Genomic DNA, 26,836 nt, shown 5'->3' with positions numbered 1-26,836 from the left:
AATTCCATAGGTCATATTATTGTGTTAATTCACAAGTTGAATCAAGTATGCTAGCTCTGGAAAATCTGGGGTTTACAAACCACTGATTTAGGTATCAGTTCTCAATTGACATAAGACATATGTGAGTCTTTCACACGACACCATCATTGGCCATAGTCATAGTTCATATCTAATGGAATAACACAACAGATTACATAAACTGTAATGTTACTCTCACTCACGGTTAAAAAAATAGAACTACCCAAAATATTCATACGTGCTGCTGCCCCAACATATTAATTATCACTAAAGGCCATGATACACAGTTTTTTTTTATCTTGCAATATTGCAGAGCAGTGTTGTGAGCAATAGTTGCTGCAACTAGTTTACATTTGAAAAATAGCAACTTTTTATTATCTGGCGTATCTTGATCGCCAGTGCCACATAGTGGGCAATTTTTAGGAATCCTCCAAACAGGCCAGATATTGGTCATGTGATCAGCTCTTCCAAAATATTTTGGAAAAAATGGCGATCGTTTTTGAGCTCAAGCGAGAGAAAATGAACTCCAATGTTGGAGTAAAATGTTGGCTGTTCATGTCTCATTTGTTGCTTATTTTATCATGATACATTAATACATACATACCATGTTCAGTTTTAAGTTGATATATGAAGTCTATTATTCATGTCCATGTTGGTCATTACGCATCCAGTGTCTCATACCCCACTCCAATGCCAGCTAAATTGCTTGGCAATATTGCCCCCAAAAATTACCAATGTATCATGGCCCTAAAAGAGCAAATAACCCTTTTGTGAACTGCAAAGAACCATTGAAAGGCTCAAAGGGGTTATTTGAGTCATTATGGTTCCACATAGAACCATCATCTTTCCCAAAGAACCCTTGAGGAACCCTCTTTTCTTAGTGTGCACTGTAACATAAAAAAAAAAGAAGATTTAATCCTCTAATATCATGAGAGCCTTGCCTCCAAATGGGTCATAATTCAGCCAGAATATCCTCTGAGAAGTGTCAGAGGGAATATGGAAAGACAGGCCTGCTAATGGTGGAACTATCATAATTTGTGATACAAAGAAATGTCTACCGAAAGAAGATAGCATAGCATCTGATGGTAGGTATAGGCTTGCGTCTCAAATGGCACCCTATTCTCTATATACAGTAGGTCCCAATAGGCCCTGGTAAAAAGTAGTGCACTATATGGAATAAGGTGCCATACGGGGTTCACGCAGACTAGAGAGGGTCCTTATGCAGAACGTGTGCGCTATTATGACATATCCTGTCTGTCGCCGTTTTTTGGAAGACTCTTGTTTCCTGTCTATATGGAATGTCACCTTCAAAGCAAATATCATTTTAAGATGAGCTGGAATTATATGAGTTCTCTCTAAATACTTTAATGCTAATGCTGATAAGTTTATAAGCTCATATAATATTGGTTCCCCATTGGTGGTCAGTTGCAATTTAGGCCTTTGAGGGAACAAATTGCTAATAACACAATGGTACTGCCATCCCTGGCTCACTGGTTCATGATAGCTCTCTCTTTGTACTTGGCTCAAAGAAAAACAGGGAATGTTTGATTCAGCATCAGCCAAGATACGACATCCAAGATACTTTCGGTCCAAGATACAGTCTCACTGTGATACTAATCCATGTTGATTCATGAGCAATATGAAAGTTATTCTTGTTGAATCATAACGGAAATAAATGAAAACGTCCCATTTTCTTTCTTTCTTTCTTTCTTTCTTCAGAACAAACTAATTGCAACATGAAATGGCCTCATTATTATATGGGGATTGGAAAAGACCTGTCTCAGACCATGAAAAAAAGAAAAGTTTAAAAGCAAAGAATTTTGTGCTTTTGGCTGTCCTTCAGCTCAGTTTTTTCTCTTCTATCTTTTCTTCTCCCCTTCTTTCACTGAACTTTCCCTCTGTCACTCCCACTCTCCTATTACATCTGGTAGGGATCTGTGATCTGGAGTGACTGTGGCTCCTCTCTATCCTGCTATGTGATTGTCTCTGGTTCGACTGGACACCAGACTGACTACCTTTGTCACTGCTAACCTCCCTCCGTCAGAGAAGGTAAAGAATGCATGTATTGTATAGATATGCTGTAATTATGTAGGCATCTATATTATATATGCTCATTATGTGCTATGTATTATGGACTGGCTGTGTATGAATTGGTAACGTGTCACCAATCATATACCGTTAAGTTAGAAAAGGATTGTCTGTATATGGACTGAGTGGCAGTATGCAAATAAGTGAATAATAGTAAGCTGTACAAGTGTACAGCTGTTCAGATGTGTATTACCTTTTACAGACTCACCTACAACTTTTATAAAAATATATATTTTTGACAGCTTGTGAGTCATTGATTCAATGTTGTTGTGTTTTTTTATTTTTTATTTTTTTTAGCTTTAACGAGTCCTTTAGGTAGGTGTGAGAACATGATGTCTGTTTATGAGTAGTTTTATGCATGTGGGGTTGAATATGCTCCATTTTGTTACAGTCGTGGTGTCTGGTACGTGTGTGGGGATATACTCAGGATCACATGTGTAGGTTTGCATGGTTTTTAATTGTATTTATTTTATCTGACGTGAACATAGACACTCGGCTGGTGTTCAGACACACACACTGTGAGGCTCCAGGGTCTGGCACACACAGGCTCTTGGCTGGTGGTGTGGTAGCGACACACACACACACACACACACACACACACACACACACACACACACACACACACACACACACACACACACACACACACACACACACACACACACACACACACACACACACACACACACACACACACACACACACACACACACACACACACAAACACACACACAGAGAGTGCCTGTTTGGAACTTTTTACTGACAGGCCATAGGATCAAAACACTTCTCTACTGGGACACTTTCTGCCTGCTGGGAGAATAATATCACCATTACAATGCCTTTATTGTTTAAAAAAAACAACAACATACAGTGGGGCAAAAAAAGTATTTAGTCAGCCACCAATTGTGCAAGTTCTCCCACTTAAAAAGATGAGAGGCCTGTAATTTTCATCACAGGTACACTTCAACTATGACAGACAAAATGAGAAAAATAAATCCAGAAAATCACACTGTAGGATTTTTAATGAATTTATTTGCAAATTATGGTGGAAAATAAGTATTTGGTCAATAACAAAAGTTTATCTCAATACTTTGTTATATACCCTTTGTTGGCAATGACAGAGGTCAAATGTGTAAGTCTTCACAAGGTGTTCACACACTGTTGCTGGTATTTTGGCCCATTCCTCCATGCAGAGCTCCTCTGGAGCAGTAATGTTTTGGGGCTGTTGCTGGGCAACACAGACTTTCAACTCCCTCCAAAGATTTTCTATGGGGTTGAGATCTGGAGACTGGCTAGGCCACTCCAGGACCTTGAAATGCTTCTTACGAAGCCACTCCTTCGTTGCCCGGGCGGTGTGTTTGGGATCATTGTCATGCTGAAAGACCCAGCCACGTTTCATCTTCAATGCCCTTGCTGATGGTAGGCTTTGTTACTTTGGTCCCAGCTCTCTGCAGGTCATTCACTAGGTCCCCCCGTGTGGTTCTGGGATTTTTGCTCACCGTTCTTGTGATCATTTTGACCCCACGGGGTGAGATCTTGCGTGGAGCCCCAGATCGAGGGAGATTATCAGTGGTCTTGTAAGTCTTCCATTTCCTAATAATTGCTCCCACAGTTGATTTCTTCAAACCAAGCTGCTTACCTATTGCAGATTCAGTCTTCCCAGCCTGGTGCAGGTCTACAATTTTGTTTCTGGTGTCCTTTGACAGCTCTTTGGTCTTGGCCATAGTGGAGTTTGGAGTGTGACTGTTTGAGGTTGTGGACAGGTGTCTTTTATACTGATAACAAGTTCCATCAGGTGCCATTAATACAGGTAACGAGTGGAGGACAGAGGAGCCTCTTAAAGAAGAAGTTACAGGTCTGTGAGAGCCAGAAATCTTGCTTGTTTGTAGGTGACCAAATACTTATTTTCCACCACAATTTGCAAATAAATTCATAAAAAATCCTACAATGTGATTTTCTGGATTTTTTTCCCTCGTTTTGTCTGTCATAGTTGAAGTGTACCTATGATGACAATTACAGGCCTCTCTCATATTTTTAAGTGGGACAACTTGCACAATTGGTGGCTGACTAAATACTTTTTTGCCCCACTGTACTTTGTACATTTTTCACTTGACTATATGGAAAATAGAAAGAAGTTACAGTATAGAGAACATGCTGGGTGCTGTAGGTCAACCCATATGATCGTCACAATAAATGAGAGAATGGATTTTTTAAAATACTGCAAAATAGGAACATAATGTCTACCACTAAACATTTTCAATACAAAAGCAGACGGTTTAATCTTGTCCCAGACAATACACGTTCTGTCCTCGTTAGACTGCTGTTCTGACAATGTAACCAGCTTCTTTTTTTACACACTCTATTTTAAAAATCTCATGTCCTATGAGCTACCTATTCTATATACACACATACACTTTTATGTTTGGTAATCTATTTTTCTGTCTCATAATACTGGCCTCTTTAGAACCATTGCTTGAAATCCTCTGTAAAGCTGTAAAAGAAAATAGGAAATATTTGTCCTTGGTCACTGATTATAGTTCAAAAATATATATATATCCATTCATTGATTTATCACACTGTTATATAGACCCATCTGATCATTGGTGCTTCTGGGCAGCTGAGGTATCTGAGGTAGCTTGACCACCAGGCACGACCAGCAGACATGGCCAGCCCCAGGAGGTCTCTCTTTCAGGGCCTGAGTGTGCTGCTCCTGGCCTGGGCTCTGGTACACTGCCAGCCCCCTCTGGAGCCCCAGAATGAAGAGGAGAAGGAGGAAGAACCCATGGAGGAGACAGAGCCAGAGATAGAGACCTTTACAGTCCCGGCTGTAGTGAAGTCCGAGCCGGTTGTATGTCCAGGGGAATGTACCTGTACAGAGGGAGCGGTGGACTGTGCTGGGGTTGACCTCATGGAATTTCCTAGTGAGCTGCCTGAGAGCACACGCATTCTCTCACTGCAGGTGGGTCACACACACACACCCAACACAACACCCACATTCCCTCCCTACAGTTGGGTCTCAGACATCCATTAGATACATCAGTCACAATTGACAGACACTCCCAATACCTGATAGATCTTGTTACAGGTGGGTCACACACACCTAAAACGCGATAGATCTTTCTTCATAGGACTGATTTAAGGTTTAAAGCACATAAGTGAGGGCTGGACATGTCCAGGGTAGGAGTACATTTATCTAAGTCAATCAATAATGAATGAATGAAGCGTTGCTGTTCTGCCAATAATACTTTTGCCTCTTCTTCGTCTCAGAACAACCAGATAGAGGTAGTAACCATTGAGGACCTGACACGTCTGCAGCAGCTGGAAACACTAAACCTGCAAAACAACTGTCTGACCACGCAAGGTAAAAACCAGACAGAGACTTAGAGAGAGCTAGGTAAACCAGACAGAAACTGAGAGAGACAGACATTTAATCTGAAAATAGCCAAGGGAGAAAGTGACAGACAGACAAACATTAGTCTGACCATGCAAGGTAAACCAGACAGGGGGACTTAGAGAGAGAGAATCAAACGAAAATAACAAAGGACTTAAGGGGACAGAGATCTGAAAGTAGCTAGGGGAGATACAGACAGACAGACATTTAGTATGGTTGGAAGTTGTTCAATTTGTTGACGACAAACTGTGGGAGCTCTGTTAGTGTCTGTTAGTGTCCTGTTCTCTCTGGGATTCACTGTCTAGGTCCATGTCAAATCGGAGCCTCCAGCTATTTTACTGGTTTGTTCATTTATTCTAAACCCTTTTGCAGAAGCAGCAGCTACTCTTCCTGAGGTCCACAAAAAACACAAAACATTGATACACTGATAGATGAGGACAGTCACACAAATTTTAAATAAAACGATATATAAACAACACAACAAAAAATAATAAAAACAATACAACAAAATAATTGTGCGCATTAGAGTGTGCCTGTGTGTTTGTGTGTCTCCTCACAGTCCACGCCTTTCCATTTGTTTTTTGGGGGGGAGACAGGTAGCCTAGTGGTTCGAGCGTTGGGTCAGTAACTGAAAGGTTGCTGGATCGAATCTCCTAGCTGACAAGGTCAAATCTGTCGTTCCGCCCCTGAACAAGGTAGTTAACCCACTCTTCCCCAGTAGACCATCATTGTAAATAGGAATTTGTTCTTAACTGACTTGCCTAATTAAATAAATGAGTTGTTTTTTAAAGGTCATTTTGCTGTTTGCTTGAGTAATTGGAGATGGAAGAGAATGGCTCTGTGTGTTGCCATGCATTTGTTTTGGACTTGTGGCATATGTATGGGTGTCTTTTATTTGATTTTATTTAACTAGGCAAGTCAGTTAAGAACAAATTCTTATTTTCAATGATGGCCTAAGAACAGTGGGTTAACTGCCTTGTTCAGGAGCAGAACGACAGATTTTTACCTTGTCAGCTCGGGGATTCAATCTTGCATCCTTTCGGTTACTAGTCCAACACTCTAACCACTAGGCTACCTGCCGATTATGCAAACATAGAAATTCTGTCACAATAATATTTCTCATGAAAACTAGAAGAGAAGTGGTTAATCTCTCATCAACCAGGAAAGACTGGCATGCGTGTTGTTGTTGATAGTTCTGTATATGCAGTTAAAGGTGCTACACTTAGGATTTTTATTTTTTTTTGCATTGTAACAAAAAAAAAATACATAATATATCTGGTGCTAATAGTGGAATGATAGTGTTTAACAGTATTACTTATCCTCCATTGTTGTGATTGGCTGTGATATTCGCTTATTGATTTCTCCCGCCGGAGTGGCATCTGTTGTCAAACTGGGAAAGCTGTTCTGATTTGTGGATGTGTTATCTAGTGGAAATTGCTGGTAACAATAATTCTACACTTTTCGCTCAATTTCAGTTTATGTGAGAAAACAAGTACCGAATAGTGTAGGGAATCATTGTCACATCGTAATCGCTGTGAAATATATTTTTAATAACAAGAAATAAGCTGGTAGACCAAATCCGCTGTTTGAAGCTGGCAGTGGTGTAAAAAGTACTTAATTGTCATACTTGAGTAAAAGTTCTAGATACCTTAATAGAAAATTACTCAAGTGAAAGTAACTCAGTAAAATACTACTTGAGTAAAAGTCTAAAAGTATCTGGTTATAAATGTACTTAAGGACAGTGGCAGAAAAAGTACTAAATTGTCATACTTGAGTAAAATAAAAAGTATACGTCAATTCTACATCAAATTCCTTATATTAAGCAAACCAGAAGGCACGATCGTCTTGTTTTTAAAATTTACGGACAGACGGGCACAATCCAACACTCAGACATAATTTACAAACACAGTATCTGTGTTTAGTGCGTCTTCCAGATCAGAGGCAGTAGGGATGACAACTCGTTACATTGATAGGGGCGTAAATTTGAACCTTATTGCTGCCCTCCCTGAGCATTCAAAATGTAACAAGTACTTTTGGGTGTTAGGGAAAATGTATCGGGGTAAAAAGTACATATGTTCTTTAGGAATGTAGTGGAGTGGAAGTAAAAGTTGTCAAATCTATAAATAGTAAAGTACAGATACCCATAAAAAAAACTTCTTAAGGAAAGTATTTAAAGTATTTTTTGGTCCACCAGCTTCAACCAGCTGTAAAAAACTATATTTTTTGTTATTGAAAATATATTTCATAGCGATTTAGATGGTACAATTATTTAGAAAATGTTTTGTTGTCTAAGGGAGGGAAATGCTGTAAGTTAAGAGGACTCTATTTATTTTGAAAGATGAGAGGTTGAGGATTATAATAAATACTGCTTTGACGTCATCCAAGCAAGCCTAATGTGCACTTCACATTTCCATAGCGTAGCACCCCATATTATCGGCATATTCAACCGTGTTTAAGAAATATATTACCTTCAACAGTATTATCTTGTGATCAAGCCATCAATGTAATTATTGGTGTAGTAAAAATGTTAGCTAACGGGTTAGCAATTAGCATGTTTGAAATTTCAGTGGAAATACTACTACTATCAGCTTTTTGATAAGCGGTTTAGCAAAAAAAATATGTCCCGTATTATCGGCATACGGTCTCCAGTTATTGGCCATCATACTATTTTGTTCAAATACAAGATATATCAGTTTAATTTTGTTCAAAAAAAGAGACACCAAACTTGTATCTGAAGTGCTTACTAGATAGTTGGCTAGTTCGCTAGCCTTCCAATGAAAAAAAAAATACTTGCCTGAATTCTGTTAGCTATATTTCAGAGGTAAAAAGTTGGATATTAAATGAAGTATGGTCTGTTGCGCAGTCAAATTTTGCAATATACAGCGTGTCCCACAAAATGTGTATATATATAGTACATGTATATATATTACTTAAGTAACATAAATTGCAATGAAAATTGGTGGTCAGCTAGCTAGAAGGGTGTCTTCAGTCGCAAAACTTACCGTTATTTTCCAGTCCATTTAAATGTTGATCTCGAGGTGATTTAATCCTCTAACCGCTAGAGAGTGTCCGAAGTTAGGGGGTGTCCAATGTTGGGGGGAAATTAGCTACCATAAAACTCATATCATATACAATGTCAATGTTTATGATCACTATGTTTGATGTACAGTTACAAGATGACATGGCATCATACCCTTAGTTGTTCTGATCAGAATGAGTCTGTTTGTCAATTGTAAAGAGAATTTGCCGCTGCACACGCACCTGAATGCACTCATGACTCCTTTTTATGCACACCAAAATTATCTGTTTCCCTGAATTGCATTGTGAATGCCTAACAGTGTAATATCGTATTTTATAACTTATACTTTACAACTCATGTTGCAATAGAACAGGCTTTCAAATTATACACACCTGACTCAGATTGCGATTTCTAATTTATAACATTTTTGGATTGTGTAAACAACAACAGTAATTGTGTGAGGTCAGTGATTCAGGGTTGTATTTCAAACAAAACAACTACAAGTGAGTTTGCTCTAGTTCCTCAACGGCACAGCTAGGAGAGCTCAAAAAAGCTCCTTGTAATTTAAGACTCTTCTTTGAGTCATAAAAGTGCATTGAAATTACTTGGGAACTGTCCACACGATAAGTGTGGCCACTTGGAGACACCAGTTAGTCCTCTAACTCAAACCCTTATGTGTTGCACCTACCACACATTTTCCAAGAATATTATTATGTATCCAGAGTATTTTCAGATTTGGTTATCAACAAATGCAGCAAAAAGTACAGTTAATTTAAAATTCACAGAAAATCAACAGTGTAATGTTTGGATTCAGTCTTGTCAGGTGAATTGTTGTGTCTTCACATTTGGTCTAATACTTTTCCTATAATCTCGAAACTGTTCCCTTTCAATTGATACCATGGCTATGCATTTCATATTTCTTCTGTAAGAAACATTTATATTTAGCCCTATCCATAGGCTAATTCCCATGAGTGTAAAGAGTTGACGAAATACAGGCTGGCACCACATTACTACAAGACAAAACAGCTCGCTCAGTCAAGCAGGATGGTCTTGTAAGTATAAAAGCAAAGCTTGCTTTCATGTAAGTCTATTTATGAGTACCTGTGACCAGCACACCACCACCTGCTGCCCAGCTGATTGGTTGGCACACTGTAATTTGAGAAATGTCATGACTAAACTTAACAAAAAGAAGAAGAAATTATATTTTCAAACAAAGATGAATGACATAAAACACTATGGAAAAAGACTTTGGAGTACTGTAGCTTAAATAATATCATGGGAAGAAAACCCAATTAATCTCCATCGTTCATTGAAGTTGATGGGTAATTTATAACAAAACTTTTCGATATTGCCAATCATTTCAATTATTATTTTACTAGTAAAGTGGAACGACTCAGAAGGGAAATTACAACATTGAACAATAATAATGAAATAATGAAAGAGAAGGATTGCTGTTTTCAATTAGGTAAAGTTAGTGTGGGCGAGAAGGAAAAACAATTGTTATCCGTCAATAATGATGAGCCTAAAACAGTAAAGCACCCTTTGCTGGTTCTAACAGCCGACTAATCAGTTTTCTGCCTATTCTTAGTAAACTGATGGAGATAATTGTGTTTGACCAAATACAATGCTCTTTTTCAGAAAACAAGTTAACTACTGACTTTCAACATGCATATGGAGAAGGGCACTCAACTTGTACTGCACTGACTCAGATTACTGATGATTGGTTAAAATACAAGGATAATAAGATGATAGTTGGAGCTGTATTGTTAGATTTCAGTGCAGCCTTTGATGTTATTGATAATAAATTGTTATTGGAAAATACTCACTTGCTATGGCTTTACATCACCTGCCTTCACATGGTTGGAGAGTTATTCATTCAATAGAACCCAGAGAGTGTTCTTCAATGGAAGCTTCTCTAACATCAGATATGTACAGTGCAGTGTCCCCCAAGGCAGTTGCCTTGGGCCGTTACTCTTCTCTATTTTTACAAATGATTTGCCACTGGTCTTACACGAAGCTAGAATGACTATGTATGTGGATGATTCCACACTCTACATGTCCACACCCGAAGCCAGTGAGCTCAATGAAATTCTAAATGAGGAGTTACAGTCAGTTCCAGAATGGTTGGTTAATAATAAACGGGTCTTAAATACATCTAAAGCCTAAAGCATTGGATTTGGTTTATGACATTCTCTAAGACCTACACCTCAACAGGAGTTATACATAAAGGGTGTGACCATTGAGCAAGTTGAGGAAAGTAAACTCCTAGGTATAACATTGGATTGACGAGAGATTAACTGGTTCTCCTAGTTTTTATGAAAATTATTACTGTATCAAAAATAACATGAATTCCCTTCCATCTCCAATAAAATTACATTAAAACAGATTAAAAAACAAACACACACACACACAGACACTCTCTGACACACACATCATTTTTGTTGTTGTATTATTTTTTTTGTTGCATTATTTGTATATTGTTGTATTTAAAATGTGTGTGACATTCCTTGTCTATTATTGTATCAGTGTTTTGTGTGTTTTTTTGTGGACCCCAGGAAGAGTAGTTGCTGCAAAAGCTAATGGGGATCCAAATAAACAAATAAGTTAGTGAATTCAACTAATGTAGATAAACAACCACATGTAAAAAGTACTTGGCCAATTGCAACCATCAAAGGCCACCAGATTATTGCCAGTTGATTTCTCGTTACACCAAAGAAAAAGCTTGAAAGGGTAGTGGAATGGGATTAGTGTGGTGTGTGAAGAATCCAATACTTAAACTCGTATGTGGTTAAAGCATTAATAAATCACATTATTGTGGGAACACCTCCTCTAAGAGTATAAATTAGACTGTTTGAGTTTGAAGTTTGAATCCTAAGCAACCTGCCAACACATTGTTTGAAGTACAATAGACCAATGTAGCTACTGTAGTAGGTCAAAGCTTTGTGCTGGAAAGCCTTGGCGGAGCATGGGTGGAGTAGGCATTGTGGTGCTCATGTGAATTTCCTTTATTTTTGCAAGTAAGGTACTTAATTATTAACCAGGAATAATTTGATATTGATATGAAAATGGATACATTAGGCCTGCTTTGGGCCTACTTCACCAGCTCTGACACTCTTCGGATGTGGCAGGGCTTGCAAAATATTATGGACTACAAAGGGAAGCCCAGCCGCGAGCTGCCCAGTGACATGAGCCTACCAGACAAGCTAAATTACTTCTATGCACGCTTTAAGGCAAGCAAAAACACTGAAGCATGCATGAGAGCACCAGCTGTTCAGGAAGACAGTGTGATCACGTTCTCCACAGCCCGATGTGAGTAAGACCTTTAAACAGCTCAACATTCACAAGGCCACAGGGCCAGACTGATTACCAGGACGTGCACTGGCAAGTGTCTTCAATGACATTTTCAACCTGTCCCTGATGGAGTTTGTAATAAATACATATTTCAAGCAGACCACCATAGTACCTGTGTCCAAGAACGCCAAGGTAACCTGCCTAAATTATTGCTGACCCGTAGCACTCACATCTGTAGCCATGAAGTGATTTGAATGGCTGGTCATGGCTCACATCAACACCATCCTCCCAGAAACCCTAGATCCACTCCAATCGCATACCGCCCCACTGTGTGGCCAAGCATGACTCTAACACCACCATTAAGTTTGCCGACGACACAACGGCTGTAGGCTTGATCAACGACAACGATGAGACAGCCTATAGGGAGAAGGTCAGCGACTTGGCAGGGAGAACAACCTCTCCCTCAACGTGATCAAGACAATGGAGCTGATCGTGGACTACAGGAAAAGGAGGGCCGAGTACGCCCCCATTCACATTGATGGGGCTGTAGTGGAGCAGGACGAGAGCTTCAAGTTCCTTGGTGTTCACATCACCAACAATCTATCATGGTCCAAACACACCAAGACAGTCGTAAAGAGGGCACGACAACACCTATTCCCCCTCAGGAGACTGAAAAGATTTAGCATTGGTCCTCAGGTCATCAAAAAGTTCTACAGCTGCACCATCGAAAGCATCCTGACATATTGGTGTGGCTGGCTACCGGGTTATGCAAGCTGTGTGTCAAGAAGCTATGCGGCATAGCACGGTTGTGTTTCGGAAGACGCATGGCTCTCGACATTCGCCTCTACCGTGTCCGTAAGAGAGTTGCAGCAATGGGAAAAGACTGCAACTACCGATTGGATATCACGAAATTGGGGAGAAAAATGGGGTTAAGGGGCTTGTAAGTAAGCATTTCACGCTAAGGTCTACACCTGTTGTATTCGGCGCATGTGACAAATGCAATTGGATTTGATTTATTAATCTGGCTAAGAGACTGCCCACTGGGCACAGACCTCAATTCTAAATCTATTCCATGTAGGTTCAATGCAATTTCATTGAAATGACGTGGAAACAACATTGATTCAACCAGTGTGTGGGCTCTAGTTCTTCTAGATCCACTCCATTAATAATGTATACCTAATTAAAATAATGATAATTTATTTTCTCTTATATGCTGTCCAGGTCTATTCACTAAAACAAATCAGTCTGATCTTTATTTTCTGTGTTGTATATGTTTTTAGTCTGAATAACATTTTCCATGTTCTATTTTTCTTGTGTGTCTGTGTGTGTTTGTGTGTGTATTCAGGCCTTGAAGATGAAGGATTTACAGTGCTGGAACAACTGAGTTACTTGTACTTGGCCAATAACAAGGTGATTAATTCTAAACACAGCCGTAAACATAGACTTTACACATTCAACAAAACAACACATCACTATTCCTCCGTCATTGCGACATAACTTGAACAAGGGGAATATGGTTCCATGTAAACATTCTTCAGTACATGTTTTCACTTGTGGTAGTCATTAATATATAATCAGGTCTCCCAGGAGTAAGTAGCATACAGTATAGCGTGCTGTGCTCATTAAAAGTACTGCTAGGTCATCATGGAGCTCTCTGAAGCCATCTTCACACCTTTATTTGTTCTACTCCTATTGGAATCCTAATTTTAAAAACATGATGGTCTTAAGGTTGAGACAACCAAAGTCCTGCATCCACAAGAATTCAGCAATACAGATATGTAATGACTCAGGCTAAAGCCATAACGCAGTGTCTCCCTTCAAAGAGTAATTGTTTTCTGATCTAAACTGCAAAATAACCAAATGGCTGAAAGAAGTCAAAGAACCATCAGAAAATGTAACTTATACACTGTATGTGTGCCATTCAGAGGGTGAATGGTCAAGACAAAAGACTGAAGTGCCTTTGAATGGGTTATGGTAGTAGGTGCCAGGCGCACCGGTTGAGTGTGTTAAGAACTGTAACACGGTTAGGTTTTTCATGCTCAACAGTTTCCCGGGGGTATAGAATGGTCCACTAACAAAATCAATGGGGGGGCCCTGTTCTGTAATTCAACCATGATTACTACAGTTTTAGATAGCTGGCTGCTAGACAAACTTACCAGTCAACATGGGCTAATTTAGTGACTGTCAGTGACTGACATAACAAAATAAAAACTGCTGATGCACAACCACATTTTTGAAATTGCACCTTGTGTATTATACTATTGTAACTCTCAACAGTACGTTTTTTTATTTTATTTTTTATTTCACCTTTATTTAACCAGGTAGGCTAGTTGAGAACAAGTTCTCCTTTGCAACTGCGACCTGGCCAAGATAAAGCATAGAAATTCGACACAAACAACACCACAGAGTTACACATGGAATAAACAAAACATAGTCAATAATACAGTAGAACAAAAGAAAACAAAAAGTCTATATACAGTGAGTGCAAATGAGGTAAGATAAGGGAGTTAGGGCAATAAATAGGCCATGGTGGCGAAGTAATTACAATATAGCAATTAAACACTGGAATGGTAGATGTGCAGAAGATGAATGTGCAAGTAGAGATACTGGGGTGCAAAGGAGCAAGATAAATAAATAAATACAGTTTGGGGATGAGGTAGGTAGATAGATGGGCTGTTTACAGATGGGCAATGTACAGGTGCAGTGATCTGTGAGCTGCTCTGACAGCTGGTGCTTAAAGCTAGTGAGGGAGATATGAGTCTCCAGCTTCAGAGATTTTTGCAGTTCATTCCAGTCATTGAGACCCCGACATGTATTTTTTTGTTCTATAATTAACATTTTCCCTCTCCTTCCCTACTTGGATCTTAAACCTTGGATCTCTTATTCTTAGTGCATCAGAGTACAATTCTGTGTGAAATTGATATTATTTTCTATTCTATTTTGTTATGATGCTGTGTCCTTGCCAGCCGTGCTGCTGTTGCCAGCAGGAGAGGTGGCAGACAGTGAACCAAGCTTCAAAGACCCATTTTACTTTAATCCATAAACCACGTTGAAAAGGGGACAGATAGAGTATGATGCTATGTACACTCTTAGGAAAAAAAGGTGCTATCTAGAACCTAAAAGGGTTCTTATGAGAACCCTTTGAAGAACACTTGTTGGTTCCAGGTAGAACCCTTTTGGTTCCAAGTAGAGCCATTTTGGGTTAAATGTAGAACCCTTTCCACGGAGGTTATATCTGGAACCAAAATGGTTCTACCTGGAACCAAAAAGAGTTGTTCTTGGAACCAAAAAGGGTTCTCCTATACGGGCAGCCAAATAACCCTTTTGAAACCAAGAGTGTCAAGTTAATCTCACTACCACTGTAGTAGTTTCTCCTATTTCTCCTGTCATAGCCATTTCAAGCAAGGCAGAAACTCCCTCTTGGCATCATTTGGGAGGGAAACAGTACTGAAATGTACTGAAGTGTTCATTTGTTTTGACTCATCCGTCAATGTTCCAAGGTCAATTGAGAACGATTGTCTGTGTGGCGTAAATTACCCCTCACTGCCAGCACATACAGGTCATTTTGTGGTCAGTACAACAGGAGAAAACAAATGAAGAGAGTAACATAATATCTCTCTCAATCTTTCCCTCTGTTTTTTTCCCTCCCAGCTCACCACAGCACCCAAACACTTGCCTCCCTCACTGGTCAGTGCTGATTTCGCCGCTAATTTGCTCGCGAAGATCTACCCGTACACATTTGGGCAGAAGCCAGGATTGAAGTAAGCGGTCAAAGTCTGTGTGTGTGTGTGTGTGTGTGTGTGTGTGTGTGTGTGTGTGTGTGTGTGTGTGTGTGTGTGTGTGTGTGTGTGTGTGTGTGTGTGTGTGTGTGTGTGTGTGTGTGTGTGTGTGTGAGAGAGGGTGGGTGGGTGGGTGGGTGGGTGGGTGGGTGGGGGGGTGGGTGGGTGGGTGGGTGGGTGGGCAGGTAGGTAGGTAGTTGGTTGGGCATAGGAGGATTACATTTTCACAGTCGAAAGGTCTTATGTTGCTGTAGGTGTTATATTGCATTTAATTACTTTGCTTCATTCATAAAATAAAACAAATCACCCATCGCTTATCTTTTCCCTTTGCTCCACTCCAGACCACTAATTTCATGCATTCCCCCATGTCCTAACCACCCCAGGTCAGTGTATCTCCATGACAACAACCTGACAGATGCAGGGCTACCCGAGAACATGTTTAACGGTTCTGACAGCCTGGAGGTTCTCATCATGTCCAGTAACTTCCTCCGCTACGTCCCTAGGAGCCTGCCCTCTTCCATCTACCGCCTCCATCTGAAGGTGAGCTTGTGAAATCAAGTTGAGTAGCTACAGCCCTCACACAATAACAACCTATCCTGAGAGCTCACTCCCCATTCATACGGCCAAGTTGATCTCTGTTTATAAACTGTCTATATATTCCCATGTAAGTACTCTAATATCTAACAAATGCATAAATAAACTTGATTTATATACAGGGTTGGGTAGGTTACTTTCTAAATGTAATCAGTTACAGTTACCTGTCAAATTGTAATCCGTATTAACGTTTGGATTACTTTCAGTTACTTTTAGATTACTTTTCCCATAGCCTTTAAAAGCCATTAGAAAAAGACTAAAAGGAATATGACCAATTGAACAACATCTATTGTAGGAAAAGTCAGTGTTATAGTTTATGTAGCTGGCTGTCAATGGATGTTGCATTTGACTTCATGCATTTATTCTGTGGGGGGGGGGGGGGGGGGGGTCATACTAGCTAATGGATGGAATTATTTTAAGATGGTCATACCATAGGTCATTAATAAATGGCAAAACAGACATTCAAAAACAAAATTGTGATGAATAAGATTTTGAAGTGTCTGTCCCATATCTAGGAGGTATAAGAAAGCTTAGGAAATATTTAGTTTTTTAGATTGACTCACTTTGAATACCCCTTGATCTTCAAGCATAGGACTTGGAATTATGGAAGTATAGATTAGCCAAATGGTTTTACCTGAGCATTACCCAAAAACCAAGGATGTTTTAGCCTACTCGGTTGTTTACGATTATGTTGTCGTGGAGGACTAATTGGACTCATTGCTTCGAGTTGAAAAATAAATGCTGCTCTCATGGAATGGCGTGCTTTGAGCACTACCAAAAAGTATTATTTGCAAGTAAAACATGTATGCCAAATGCTGGATTTGCTATAGGCCTATTGTTTACGTTTTGTTGGCAACAATTTGATATCGCGATAATTTGCAGCTGTTTAAAGGGTGAATCCACAGTTGAAACAATAGCAAAGCGGTCACCGCACCTCTGTTTGGTAACAAGCTGAGAGATGGTCCTTGAGAAATGTAACCACTCTCAGATTAATAGACAGAGCTATGGATGCAAGGACTGACCATCCGTGATATCAAAACCATTTTTAACCATGTTTTGAGTCTATACAGTGTTTGTTTACATTGTACATTGGGAAAAAACAAGCTTAAATTTTGGGCTCTCATGGGGTGTTACAGTTGAACTAAGCTCATGAGGCATTTATAAGTTATATTCTTCAAGAATCAATGGGTACAGTATATATTATTCATTTATAAATCCAAAAATGGATGTAGCAACTACAGATTGCCCCTTTAAGTTGATCAAAAGTACAGAAGTTTGAGCATGTGTCCGTTAGGCCTATGGATTTTTTTATTTTATTAGGACGAATTAGATTGAGCAATAAAAGCCCCACTCGTGGCCTTCTTAAATTAAACTTGTTTTTGACAGTATGGAGCACAATACCACAGAGTAGTTTAGAAGGTAACTCCCTCAAACCTTTATTCTATAGGCTGGGATCCGAACTATGCAGTTGTTGCAAGAGCACATTTTTCACTGGTCGCAAAAACAATGATTGATAGGCATCTTAAACTTCTTCAATTCAACTATTATTCAGTTAAAATACACAAAGAGTGCTGGGAAAAATTATTTGCCCTTTTTCGAATTTTCTCTACCTTTACATATCTTTGAATTTTTGACTGTTATCAGATCTTCAACCAAAACCTAATATAACATAAAGGGAACCTGAGTGAACAAATAACACAACAATTACATACTTATTTCATATATTTCATAAACAAAGTTATGCAACACCCAATGCCCATTGTGTGAAAAAGTAATTGCGCCCTTACACTCAATAACTGGTTGTGCCACCTTTTGCTGCAATGACTCCAACGAGACACTTCCTGTAGTTATTGATCAGCCTCTCACGTCGCTGTGGAGGCATTTTGGCCCACTCTTCCATGCAAAACTGCTTTAACTCAGCGACTGCTCGTTTCAAGTCTTTCAAGTGGGATTAGGTCTGGACTTTAACCAGGTATTGAGTGTAAGGGGGCAATTGCTTTTGGTGTTTCATTTTTTTGTTATTTGTAAACTCAGGTTCCCTTTATCTACTAATAGGTTTTGGTTGAAGATCTCATTACATTCAGTATCAAAAATAAGCAAAAATAGAGAAAAAGGGGGCAAATACTTTTTCACGGCACTGTATACATTTGTGAACAGCCCTCCACAACAACCACAATCCGTAAGGTGCCAAGAGCTCAATGAGAGAGCAGATCTATGATTCACATCAATGCGCTATGTAGATATCGATAATAAGTGATATCCATATCGCCCATAGGTTGCACCACTTCTTTCGTCCATACCGGCAACTTTATTCAAGTTGGACAATCTTTAGATGCCGACAGCAGTCGCACCATTGCAAGACTTGGCTTAGGCTGTAGCCTACCCAAAAGCCCATTCCTGCTCTTTTTCCCGTGATTCATCAAACGCATTTGGTGTGTCATCATAGTGGTCTCTGACTTGTGGTGACTCTCTCAGGCGGAACAAACTTAAACTTGCGCCTTTTTTCAATGCTGATTTGAATGTCATTGAGAAAACAGAAAGGTATAGACTCTGTTTTTCGCAAACATCCTTTCTGAATTTATAAGTAATCCTCAAAGTAAGAATCAATTTTCTTCAAAAGTATCTGTAATCTGATATATATATTATATATTTTTGCTGGTAACATAACAGGTTAGTTACTGTTTTTTTTTTTTTTTTTTGTAATCCATTACATGTAACTGATTACATGCAATCCATTACTCCCTATCTGTGATAATGATATGTGATGCTTGATTGTGTGTCTGGGCTTCTTCTTGGTTAACAGAGTAACAAGCTGGAGAAGATCCCGTCAGGGGTTTTTGATAGCCTGACCCAGCTCAGAGAGCTCTACCTACAGAACAACTTGCTCAGCAACGAAGGCATGGACAACGAGACCTTCAGGTAATGTTGTAGTACTGTAGTAGTATTCTTGTATTACTGTAGTACTATTTTAATAGTACTGTAATAGCATTTCGCTACACTCGCAATAACATCTGCTAACCATGTGTATGTGACCAATACAATTTAATTTGATTTAGTACAGCATGGATGATAAGACCTCCAGGTACTGGAGGACCTGTTACTATCAATTTGTAGTATAATAAGACACACTAACAAATAAAACACACTCAACAGAGAGCAATTCAGTCCAGCTGTCTTCTTCTATTCTTCCTCTTCTTCTAAGTTGATTCGAGATATCTGAGGCCACATGTTACGTTAAAACCAAGGGTATTGATTCAAAACAAAGACCTATACTGTAGACTTTACAACACAGGCAAATATAAGGCATGGACAATGACACCTTCACGTACTGTAGTAGGAAGAGTGTGTCGGGTGTTCTTGAATACTCCACAAACAATTCATTGGATCTTATAACCAATGTTTCAGTCAATAGATAATTTTCAGCAGGGTTCTTTTTTTAAATATACTTTAGCTGCGAACTACAACTACTCTCTTTTTATTGTAGGACACTCAGACACACAAACACGCTCGACAGAGTCATTCAGTCACTCCACCTGAGTGCAGTTGATTCGATATATCCAAGGTTAAACACTATCACTGTTGCCCATTATGTGTCAATGGTTATTACAGAGTGCATCAATTCAAAACAAAGACCTATAGACTTGACAACACGGCAAACTCTGAGAAGGGAATGGTGAGTTGAGTGTCCACTTGTTACTTTCGATGTATGTATATTGATCTCATGTTCAGTTCAGCGAGAGAATGTGAGAGAATAGAGTGGTGTGAGTGAGTGAGTGAGTGAGTGAGGGAGTGAGTGAGAGAGAGAGAGAGAAAGAGAGAGAGAAAGAGAGATATAGAGAGAGAGAGAGAGAGAGAGAGAGAGAGAGAGAGAGAGAGAGAGAGAGAGAGAGAGAGAGATAAGCCAGTGGTGAGAGATTAGGTTGAACTGGTACATTCTGAGAAAATGTCAAAATGGGAGAGAAAAGTGAGATTTGTCTATTCATGGAAAGATAAGATGACCGCTTAAAGATAAAGTGACGCCCTAACCTCACCTCTCCTGTATCAAATATAATGTCACCCTCTCCTCTCCTCTCTCAGCCAGTTGACCAGTCTGGAGTATCTGGACCTGTCCAACAACAACCTGAGTGTGGTTCCTCAGGGTCTGCCCCGGAGTCTGATATTGCTACACCTGGAGAGGAACAGTATCCACAGTATCCCTGGCGATGCTCTCACAGCCTGTCGTAACCTTGAGTACCTACTGCTGCACAACAACCAGCTCCACTCCCGCTCCATACACCATGCTGCATTCCAGGTAGGTGCTGCAGGATACTTGGGATACTTCAATCTTATATAGAGGGCTATAGGACATACTGCGGATAGTTGAATTACCACAGGTGTATATGGCTCGAAGGACCATGAAAAATATTCTAAATATAAAGCCTGATCTGACTGCTAGTTCGGTCAGGTTGAACCGCCACAGAGAGTTGGGCACAATTGTTTTGATGTTATGATTCTGATGATCTTTTTGTCTGTTAAATGAGCAATGAGAATCCTGAAATGTGCTATGTAATGCCATTAGAATTACATGAAAATGTTCACAGAAAGAGTTTTCTCTTCCCCCCCAGGGCCTGAAGAAACTACACACCCTCCACATGTACAACAACCAGCTGGAGCGTGTCCCCAGGGCTCTGCCCCGCCGAGCCAAGACTCTCATGCTGCTTCACAACACTATCAACGTGATTGAACGCAACGACTTGGTCTTTCTCTATTCCCTGACCGAGCTCAACCTCAGTTACAACCGCCTCACCAGCCCCAAGCTACACAGAGAAGGTAGACTGGACCACATATGGAGTATATGGAAATGTTTTGTTGTATTGTGTTTTGTTGTGTTGTACTTTGCTCTGCTGTCATCTACATGAATACTGTACATCTACAGTAGAACTATATGTGGTGTCACGCTGATATGAATGATTCGGGAGACAGGCATAGGAATGCATAATATTTTTTAGTTTTTTTTGTACCCAAATTACCCAACATTTTTTGTACCCAAATTACAGCGTGCCGTGTAAAGGCACAGGTACGAAGACCAAACAAACACTATACAAACACAGGGTAGAAACCCAAAACAAAATAGCGAGGAGTACCTCGAATAAATAACACAAGTCCCCAATGATTATCCCACGGGACGAGACCCGTAATCATCTGCGCAAACCACAATGGCACGAAAGCCAAAACACACAGCACAGGTACTCACACGCACCAACAGACATTGTAACAATGATCGACCGCACCATGGTAAACAAAGGGCACATATATACAAATACAATTAGTGGGAATCCGTGACATGCGGCTCTTCAAATCAAATTTTATTTGTCACATGCAGTGAAATGCTTACTTACAAGCCCTTAACCAACAATGCATTTTAAGAATAATAAGTGTTAAAGTAGTTACCCAAATAAACTGAAGTAAAAAATAAAAAAATAAATAAGAAAATAGAAAAATAACAAATAATTAAAGAGCGACAATAAAATAACAGTAGCGAGGCTATATACAGGGTACTAGTACAGAGTCAATGTGCGGGGGCACAGGTTAGTCGAGGTAATTGCGGTAGTATGTACATGTAGGTAGAGGTAAAGTTACTATGCATAGATAATAAACAGAGAGTAGCAGCAGGGGGGACAATGCAAATAATCCAGGTAGCCATCTGATTAGCTGTTCAGGAGTCTTATGGGTTGGGGGTAGAAGCTGTTAAGAGGCCTTTTGGACCTAGACTTGGCGCTCCGGTACCACTTGCCGTGCGGTAGCAGAGAGAACAGTCTATGACAAGGGTGGCTGGAGTCTTTGGCAATGTTTATGGCCTTCCTCTTACACCCCGCCTGGTATAGAGGTCCTGGATGGCAGGAAGCTTGGCCCCAGTGATGTACTGGGCCATACGCACTACCCTCTATAGTGCCTTCCAAACTTTTTGAGGATCTGAGGACCCATGCCAAATCTTTTCAGTCTCCCGAGGGGGAACACCAAGACAGTCGTGCCTTCTTCATGACTGGCTTGGTGTATTTGGACCATGATAGTTTGTTGGTGATGTGGCTCTTGCACACATATCATGTGTGTGATGAAATGTACAGTACTTCTGTCTATATTTGTTTTATTTAACGAGGCAAGTCAGTTAAGAACAAATTCTTATTTACAATGACGGCCTACCCCAGCCAAACCCTAACCCGGACAACACCGGGCCAATTGTGCACCACCCTATGGGACTCCCAATCACGGCCACTTGTGATACAGCCTGAAATCGAACCAGGGTCTGTAGTGACGCCTCTAGCACTAAGATGCAGTGCCTAAGACCGCTGCGCCATTCAGGAGCCCTATATTAATATCTATATTTGGGCCTGCTGTATGACACAGAAAGAATTTCCTAACGGAATCAGTAAAGTTATAACTACATTTAGCTACAATGTTTTTTGTATCTATTTTTTCATATTTAAATGAGACCATGTTGATAATCATCCAGCCTTCAGGAAGCTGCGTCTGCTGGTGACCTTGGACCTGTCAGGGAACGCCCTCCACTTCCTGCCCTTGGGCCTGCCCCGCTCCCTGCAGGTCCTCCGGGTGAAGGACAACCAGCTGAACTCCATACCAGAAGGGGCGCTGCAGGGCATGACCAAGCTCAGGGACATCAATCTCAGCCACAACCAGCTTAGACTCAACTCCATCTACCAGGGAGCATGGATGGAGCTCAGCGCTCTGACGGTGAGACTGGGTGGGGGGTTAACACAAGTAACACCTACAGGTTTTCTGTGTGATAAGCTGGCTGTTGGCCCTGTCCTTCATTTGTTGGACCTGTTGGTTCGCACTCTGATAGTGTAAAGAGGGCTTTATAAATGCAGTGATTGATTTGATTGATGTGTTCCTCCAGACTTTGGACCTGTCCAGTAACCAGCTGTCCCATGTTCCGTCTGACCTGCCTGAGTCTCTGGAGTACCTGTACCTGCAGTCCAACCACATCAGCACTGTCCCCGCCACCGCCTTTGAGGGCACTCCAAACATCAAGGGCATCTTCCTACGGTGAGAGACTGGGCACTAATGAACGAACGCACACTCAGAAACAGACACACACACACACACTGGACTGAACCCATTTCTTGGTTCAAACCCACAGCTCGTGTGTGTACCAAATTCAATTGTGAGTACCAATCACTTACAGTACATATATGAATGAATACACTCTCTCAAACCAGTACATACACGCACTCTCACTTATGTTATTATAGAACCGTAATTAAACCGTCATTCAACTCCTGCCCCTCCCCATGAACTCCTAGATCCAGCAGAACACTCTCCTGTCCACTGTTCCATTCATGTCTGTAGCATTTTTCTGAATGAGACATTTCTGGCCTTCTACTGGGCTCCTACCATCACTCCATTCATCCTCTGTTGTGAGTGTGTGACAAAGTCCTATTGATTGATGCCAAATCTAAGACAGAGCCACATATCCCTTAGTCCACTGAGTCCCAAGCTGCATCCAATGGCACCCAATTTACTATATAGTGCACTACTTTTGACCAGAGCCCTACTGGAATTTAGTGCACTATACAGGGGATAGGGTGCCAATATCTGACAGATATTTGGTTGATAGTTCCCTCTCTATCCCTCCTTAAGTTTATTTTCCGTTTGGATCCGGCCTACTCTGCTCTGCGGTGCTGTTTGTGTTTGTTTGTGTGTGTGCGCACGTACGTGAGTGCATGCGTGTGTGTGTCTGTGTGTGTGTGTCTGTGTGTGTGTGTCTGTGTGTGTGTGCATGCGTGTGTGTGTCTGTGTGTCTGTCTGTGTGTGCTGCGCTGTGCTGAGGAGACTGTTATGTAACGGATGCAGAGGAGGGAGCTGAGGATGGAGTAAGTTGTCTTTCTGCTCTTCTTCTGCGCTGACTGTGCTCATTCAAATCCCTTACACAGATACACTATGTATATTTCCCATCATGTGTTCTTGGATTGTAAATTAACTCTCATAATTATCTGGTTAGGTTATGAAATGTAAATCATTTCAATGAATCGGGTATTTTACAAAGTTAAAGTCATGATTTCCTTTGTGTTGACATTCTTGGCTGTTTTCCTCTCTTGGAAGGAGGACTATATAACAGAACAGAACCCATGGTGGTAAAGTTTTAGGGATATTCCCCGCTGTGTCTAGATCGGTTTCTTGGCTTGTTGATCCACTGCTTTTCCTATTAATTAAATTAAGTCAATGATTGGATTTCCAACTAAAACAGCTTGGCTCTGCCAAGTTGTTTTCTCTTAGTTTCCTTACTCTTGTCCCTTTCTGACCTCTTCTTTGTCTGCAGGGCGGGCTGGGTCCCAACACTCTAAACCAACAAAATCCTTGTCACCTCATCGACTTGTATCCTTTCCTTTTGCTACCACTGATCTGAATATTTACTAGTATATGTAGCTAGGGTTAGTATCAGTTTCCATCATGTTCATTTTTTAAAACTTAAATGTAGACTTTTCAGGTCAGTTTGGAATGTAAGCCATCCAAGACTGTTGGGATGCTGCCCTGAGTTTTTGTCGGTTTGGTTTTGAGGAGTCTAATTGGTGCTTTATCAGATAATGAACTATACAAATCCTGACCCCATCCAGCTCACTCTGTCTGTCTGGCCTGTTGGTCTCTTCATGCTGTGGGCTCAGCCTCAGCAGCTGCTGCAGTATCACAGCGGTTAGAAATGCTTGTTTTTCCACCAAATCCCTCCACATCTGGGAGCTGCTGGCCCGAGCCAATTGCAGCCAATCTGGAATGCTCCATGGCCTCAGTGGAGGAGGGGAGGTGGATTTGTGTGTGCACATCTGTTTGAGTCTGTGTGGCCTATGTATGCGTCTGTTTACATTGAGTGTGTGATATAAACGTGTGTGCGTATGTGAGTGTGCCCGCACATGCGTGAGTGTCTGGGTCAGATAGTGAGTTAATTACAAACTAAGATGGGTCGGATTCACTGACACTCAGGACGTCATAGATGAGCCCATTCTGAAGACAGTGGAAAATTGGCTTGATTCGGATAACATGGCCTTATTTCCCCTTGACGCAGTATAGGGAGTATCAGGGTGCTTACTAACTCAATAGAACTTTGAATGGAAGGCAAACTGATGAGTCATAGAAAGAATAGTATACAGGCACTCTAATTGGCTGCGTTACTGAATCTCAGCGTTTGTTTACAGCACATGTTGTGTTGTTCCCTACAGGACAATATCAATATCGGATTGGGTCTTATAGTATGCTGGTTCAGACTCTAAGCACAACATCCTATCAGTTAGCAGCTCTTGCTGTGCTGGTTTACACATCAAACTCAAGCATCTGCTCAGTCACCATCACATATTGCGAGTCTGTCTACTGACCTCAGCCCTCTGCTCTGTCTCCCTCTCAGGTTCAACCATCTGTTAGCCCACTCTGTGAAGGAGAGCTCCTTCAAACACCTGACCAATCTGCAGGTGCTGGACATCGGCCACTCGAGCCACTCCAACCCCTCCGGAGCATCCTTCAGACAAGAGGAAGAGGAGGAGGAAGAGATGGAGATGATGGAAGAGGAAGTGAGAGAAGGATTCGCTTCATAGGTTTATCCCATGGACACACACAGCTTCAATGATCTAAAACCAAATGTTGCAGTTGTTTAGGCTGCAATCTCAAAGTCCTGTTCTTTTGAAAGTACAGAAAACAGTATTTTTGCAAGTGGTCAGGCTCAATTCTGAAATGTAAATTAAACTATGAATGGAAGCGCAAAGTGATATTTTTTCCCATATAGTGGTGAATTGACGATGCACATATCTCTGGTGCAGGATACCAGATAAAATTATATTTTTGTTTGTTCTATTATTTTTCTGGGCTTTGCTTGTCTATGCAATGACAGATATGGTTGCATTTCTGTGCTTGTGTCTTTTGTGCATGCCAAATGGCACCCTATTGAGTGCACTACTTTTGACCAGGGCCCATAGGATTCTAGTTGAATGTAATGCCCTATATAGGGAATAGTGTGCCATTTGGGACAGATACTTTGTCTCAACACCACTTTAGTGGAAGCAGAAAAGAGAAGACAGTCAGATCTGTCATATGTTGATCATACTGTGTGGGTCCCATCTCTGAACTTTACTGTGTGCTAGCTGTGTCACCTTACAAAGAAGATTATGTCAAGATTTGAAGTTTTTGTTTTCAGTTCTGAGTCTGTATTTATACTGTAAAGCATCTCAGACTAGGAGTGCTGATTGAGGATTAGGTCCCTCTCTTATTCATTATGGTCTAAAAGGCTAAACTGATCCTAGATCAGTATCCCTACTCTGAGATCTTTTGTGAATATTGGCCCTGGTTGTGATTGCGTGATGTAGTCTGGTAAGACAGTCTGGCTTTATGTAATTTTGTCATTCTTATATCAGCGTTACTATGCCACAAGTTCTGTGACCGTGTTACAATGTCCTCGCTCTTAGACTACCATGAGCTTGATCCATGCTGTTAATGTAATGCCGTACTTTAATCCAGTCTTATTTTGTAAGACGGCAAGTATTTGCATATGGTATCTGAAAAACTCATGCTATTAAATTAGTCACCTTGCTATGAACCAATGTATTCACCTTCAGATGTATACATATGGATTTCACACAGCAATAAATATCATGCATTAACAGGTTTCTGAGCACACAA

General features: G+C 40.6%; 1 protein-coding gene across 4 annotated transcripts; it reads left to right on the top strand.

Moving 5' to 3' along the window:
* Positions 1-1,935: 1,935 nt before the first annotated feature.
* On the top strand, positions 1,936-26,836 carry LOC139407684 (podocan-like). 4 transcript variants are annotated; one of them, XM_071151530.1, is made up of 13 exons: positions 1,936-2,067; positions 2,498-2,543; positions 4,694-5,065; positions 5,374-5,467; positions 13,153-13,217; positions 15,459-15,568; positions 15,970-16,126; positions 18,984-19,099; positions 20,258-20,471; positions 20,785-20,989; positions 22,671-22,909; positions 23,076-23,224; positions 25,572-26,836. In XM_071151530.1, the coding sequence occupies exons 3-13, from the start codon at positions 4,769-4,771 to the stop codon at positions 25,756-25,758; spliced, it is 1,833 nt and encodes a 610-aa protein (XP_071007631.1). In that variant the 5' UTR covers positions 1,936-2,067; positions 2,498-2,543; positions 4,694-4,768; the 3' UTR covers positions 25,759-26,836. The 4 variants fall into 4 exon arrangements, with proteins under 4 accessions (XP_071007631.1, XP_071007632.1, XP_071007634.1 ...); XM_071151531.1 differs by having other exon boundaries at positions 1,985-2,067; positions 4,724-5,065; positions 25,572-26,817; XM_071151533.1 differs by lacking the exon at positions 2,498-2,543 and having other exon boundaries at positions 2,004-2,067; positions 4,724-5,065; positions 25,572-26,817.

Source organism: Oncorhynchus clarkii, chromosome 4, assembly GCF_045791955.1.
Source record: "Oncorhynchus clarkii lewisi isolate Uvic-CL-2024 chromosome 4, UVic_Ocla_1.0, whole genome shotgun sequence".
Taxonomy (NCBI): Eukaryota; Metazoa; Chordata; class Actinopteri; order Salmoniformes; family Salmonidae; genus Oncorhynchus; species Oncorhynchus clarkii.
The sequence above is the reverse complement of the archived record's forward strand: the minus strand, read 5'-3'. Positions and strand labels throughout refer to the sequence as shown.

Bases quoted from the DNA above. Each gene is read 5' to 3' on its own strand.
- LOC139407684 (XM_071151530.1), top strand. From the start codon at position 4,769: ATGGCCAGCCCCAGGAGGTCTCTCTTTCAGGGCCTGAGTGTGCTGCTC. The intron at 19,100-20,257 runs GTAATGTTGTAG...CTCCTCTCTCAG, and splicing joins ATGGACAACGAGACCTTCAG to CCAGTTGACCAGTCTGGAGT. The intron at 20,990-22,670 runs GTAGACTGGACC...ATAATCATCCAG, and splicing joins CCCCAAGCTACACAGAGAAG to CCTTCAGGAAGCTGCGTCTG.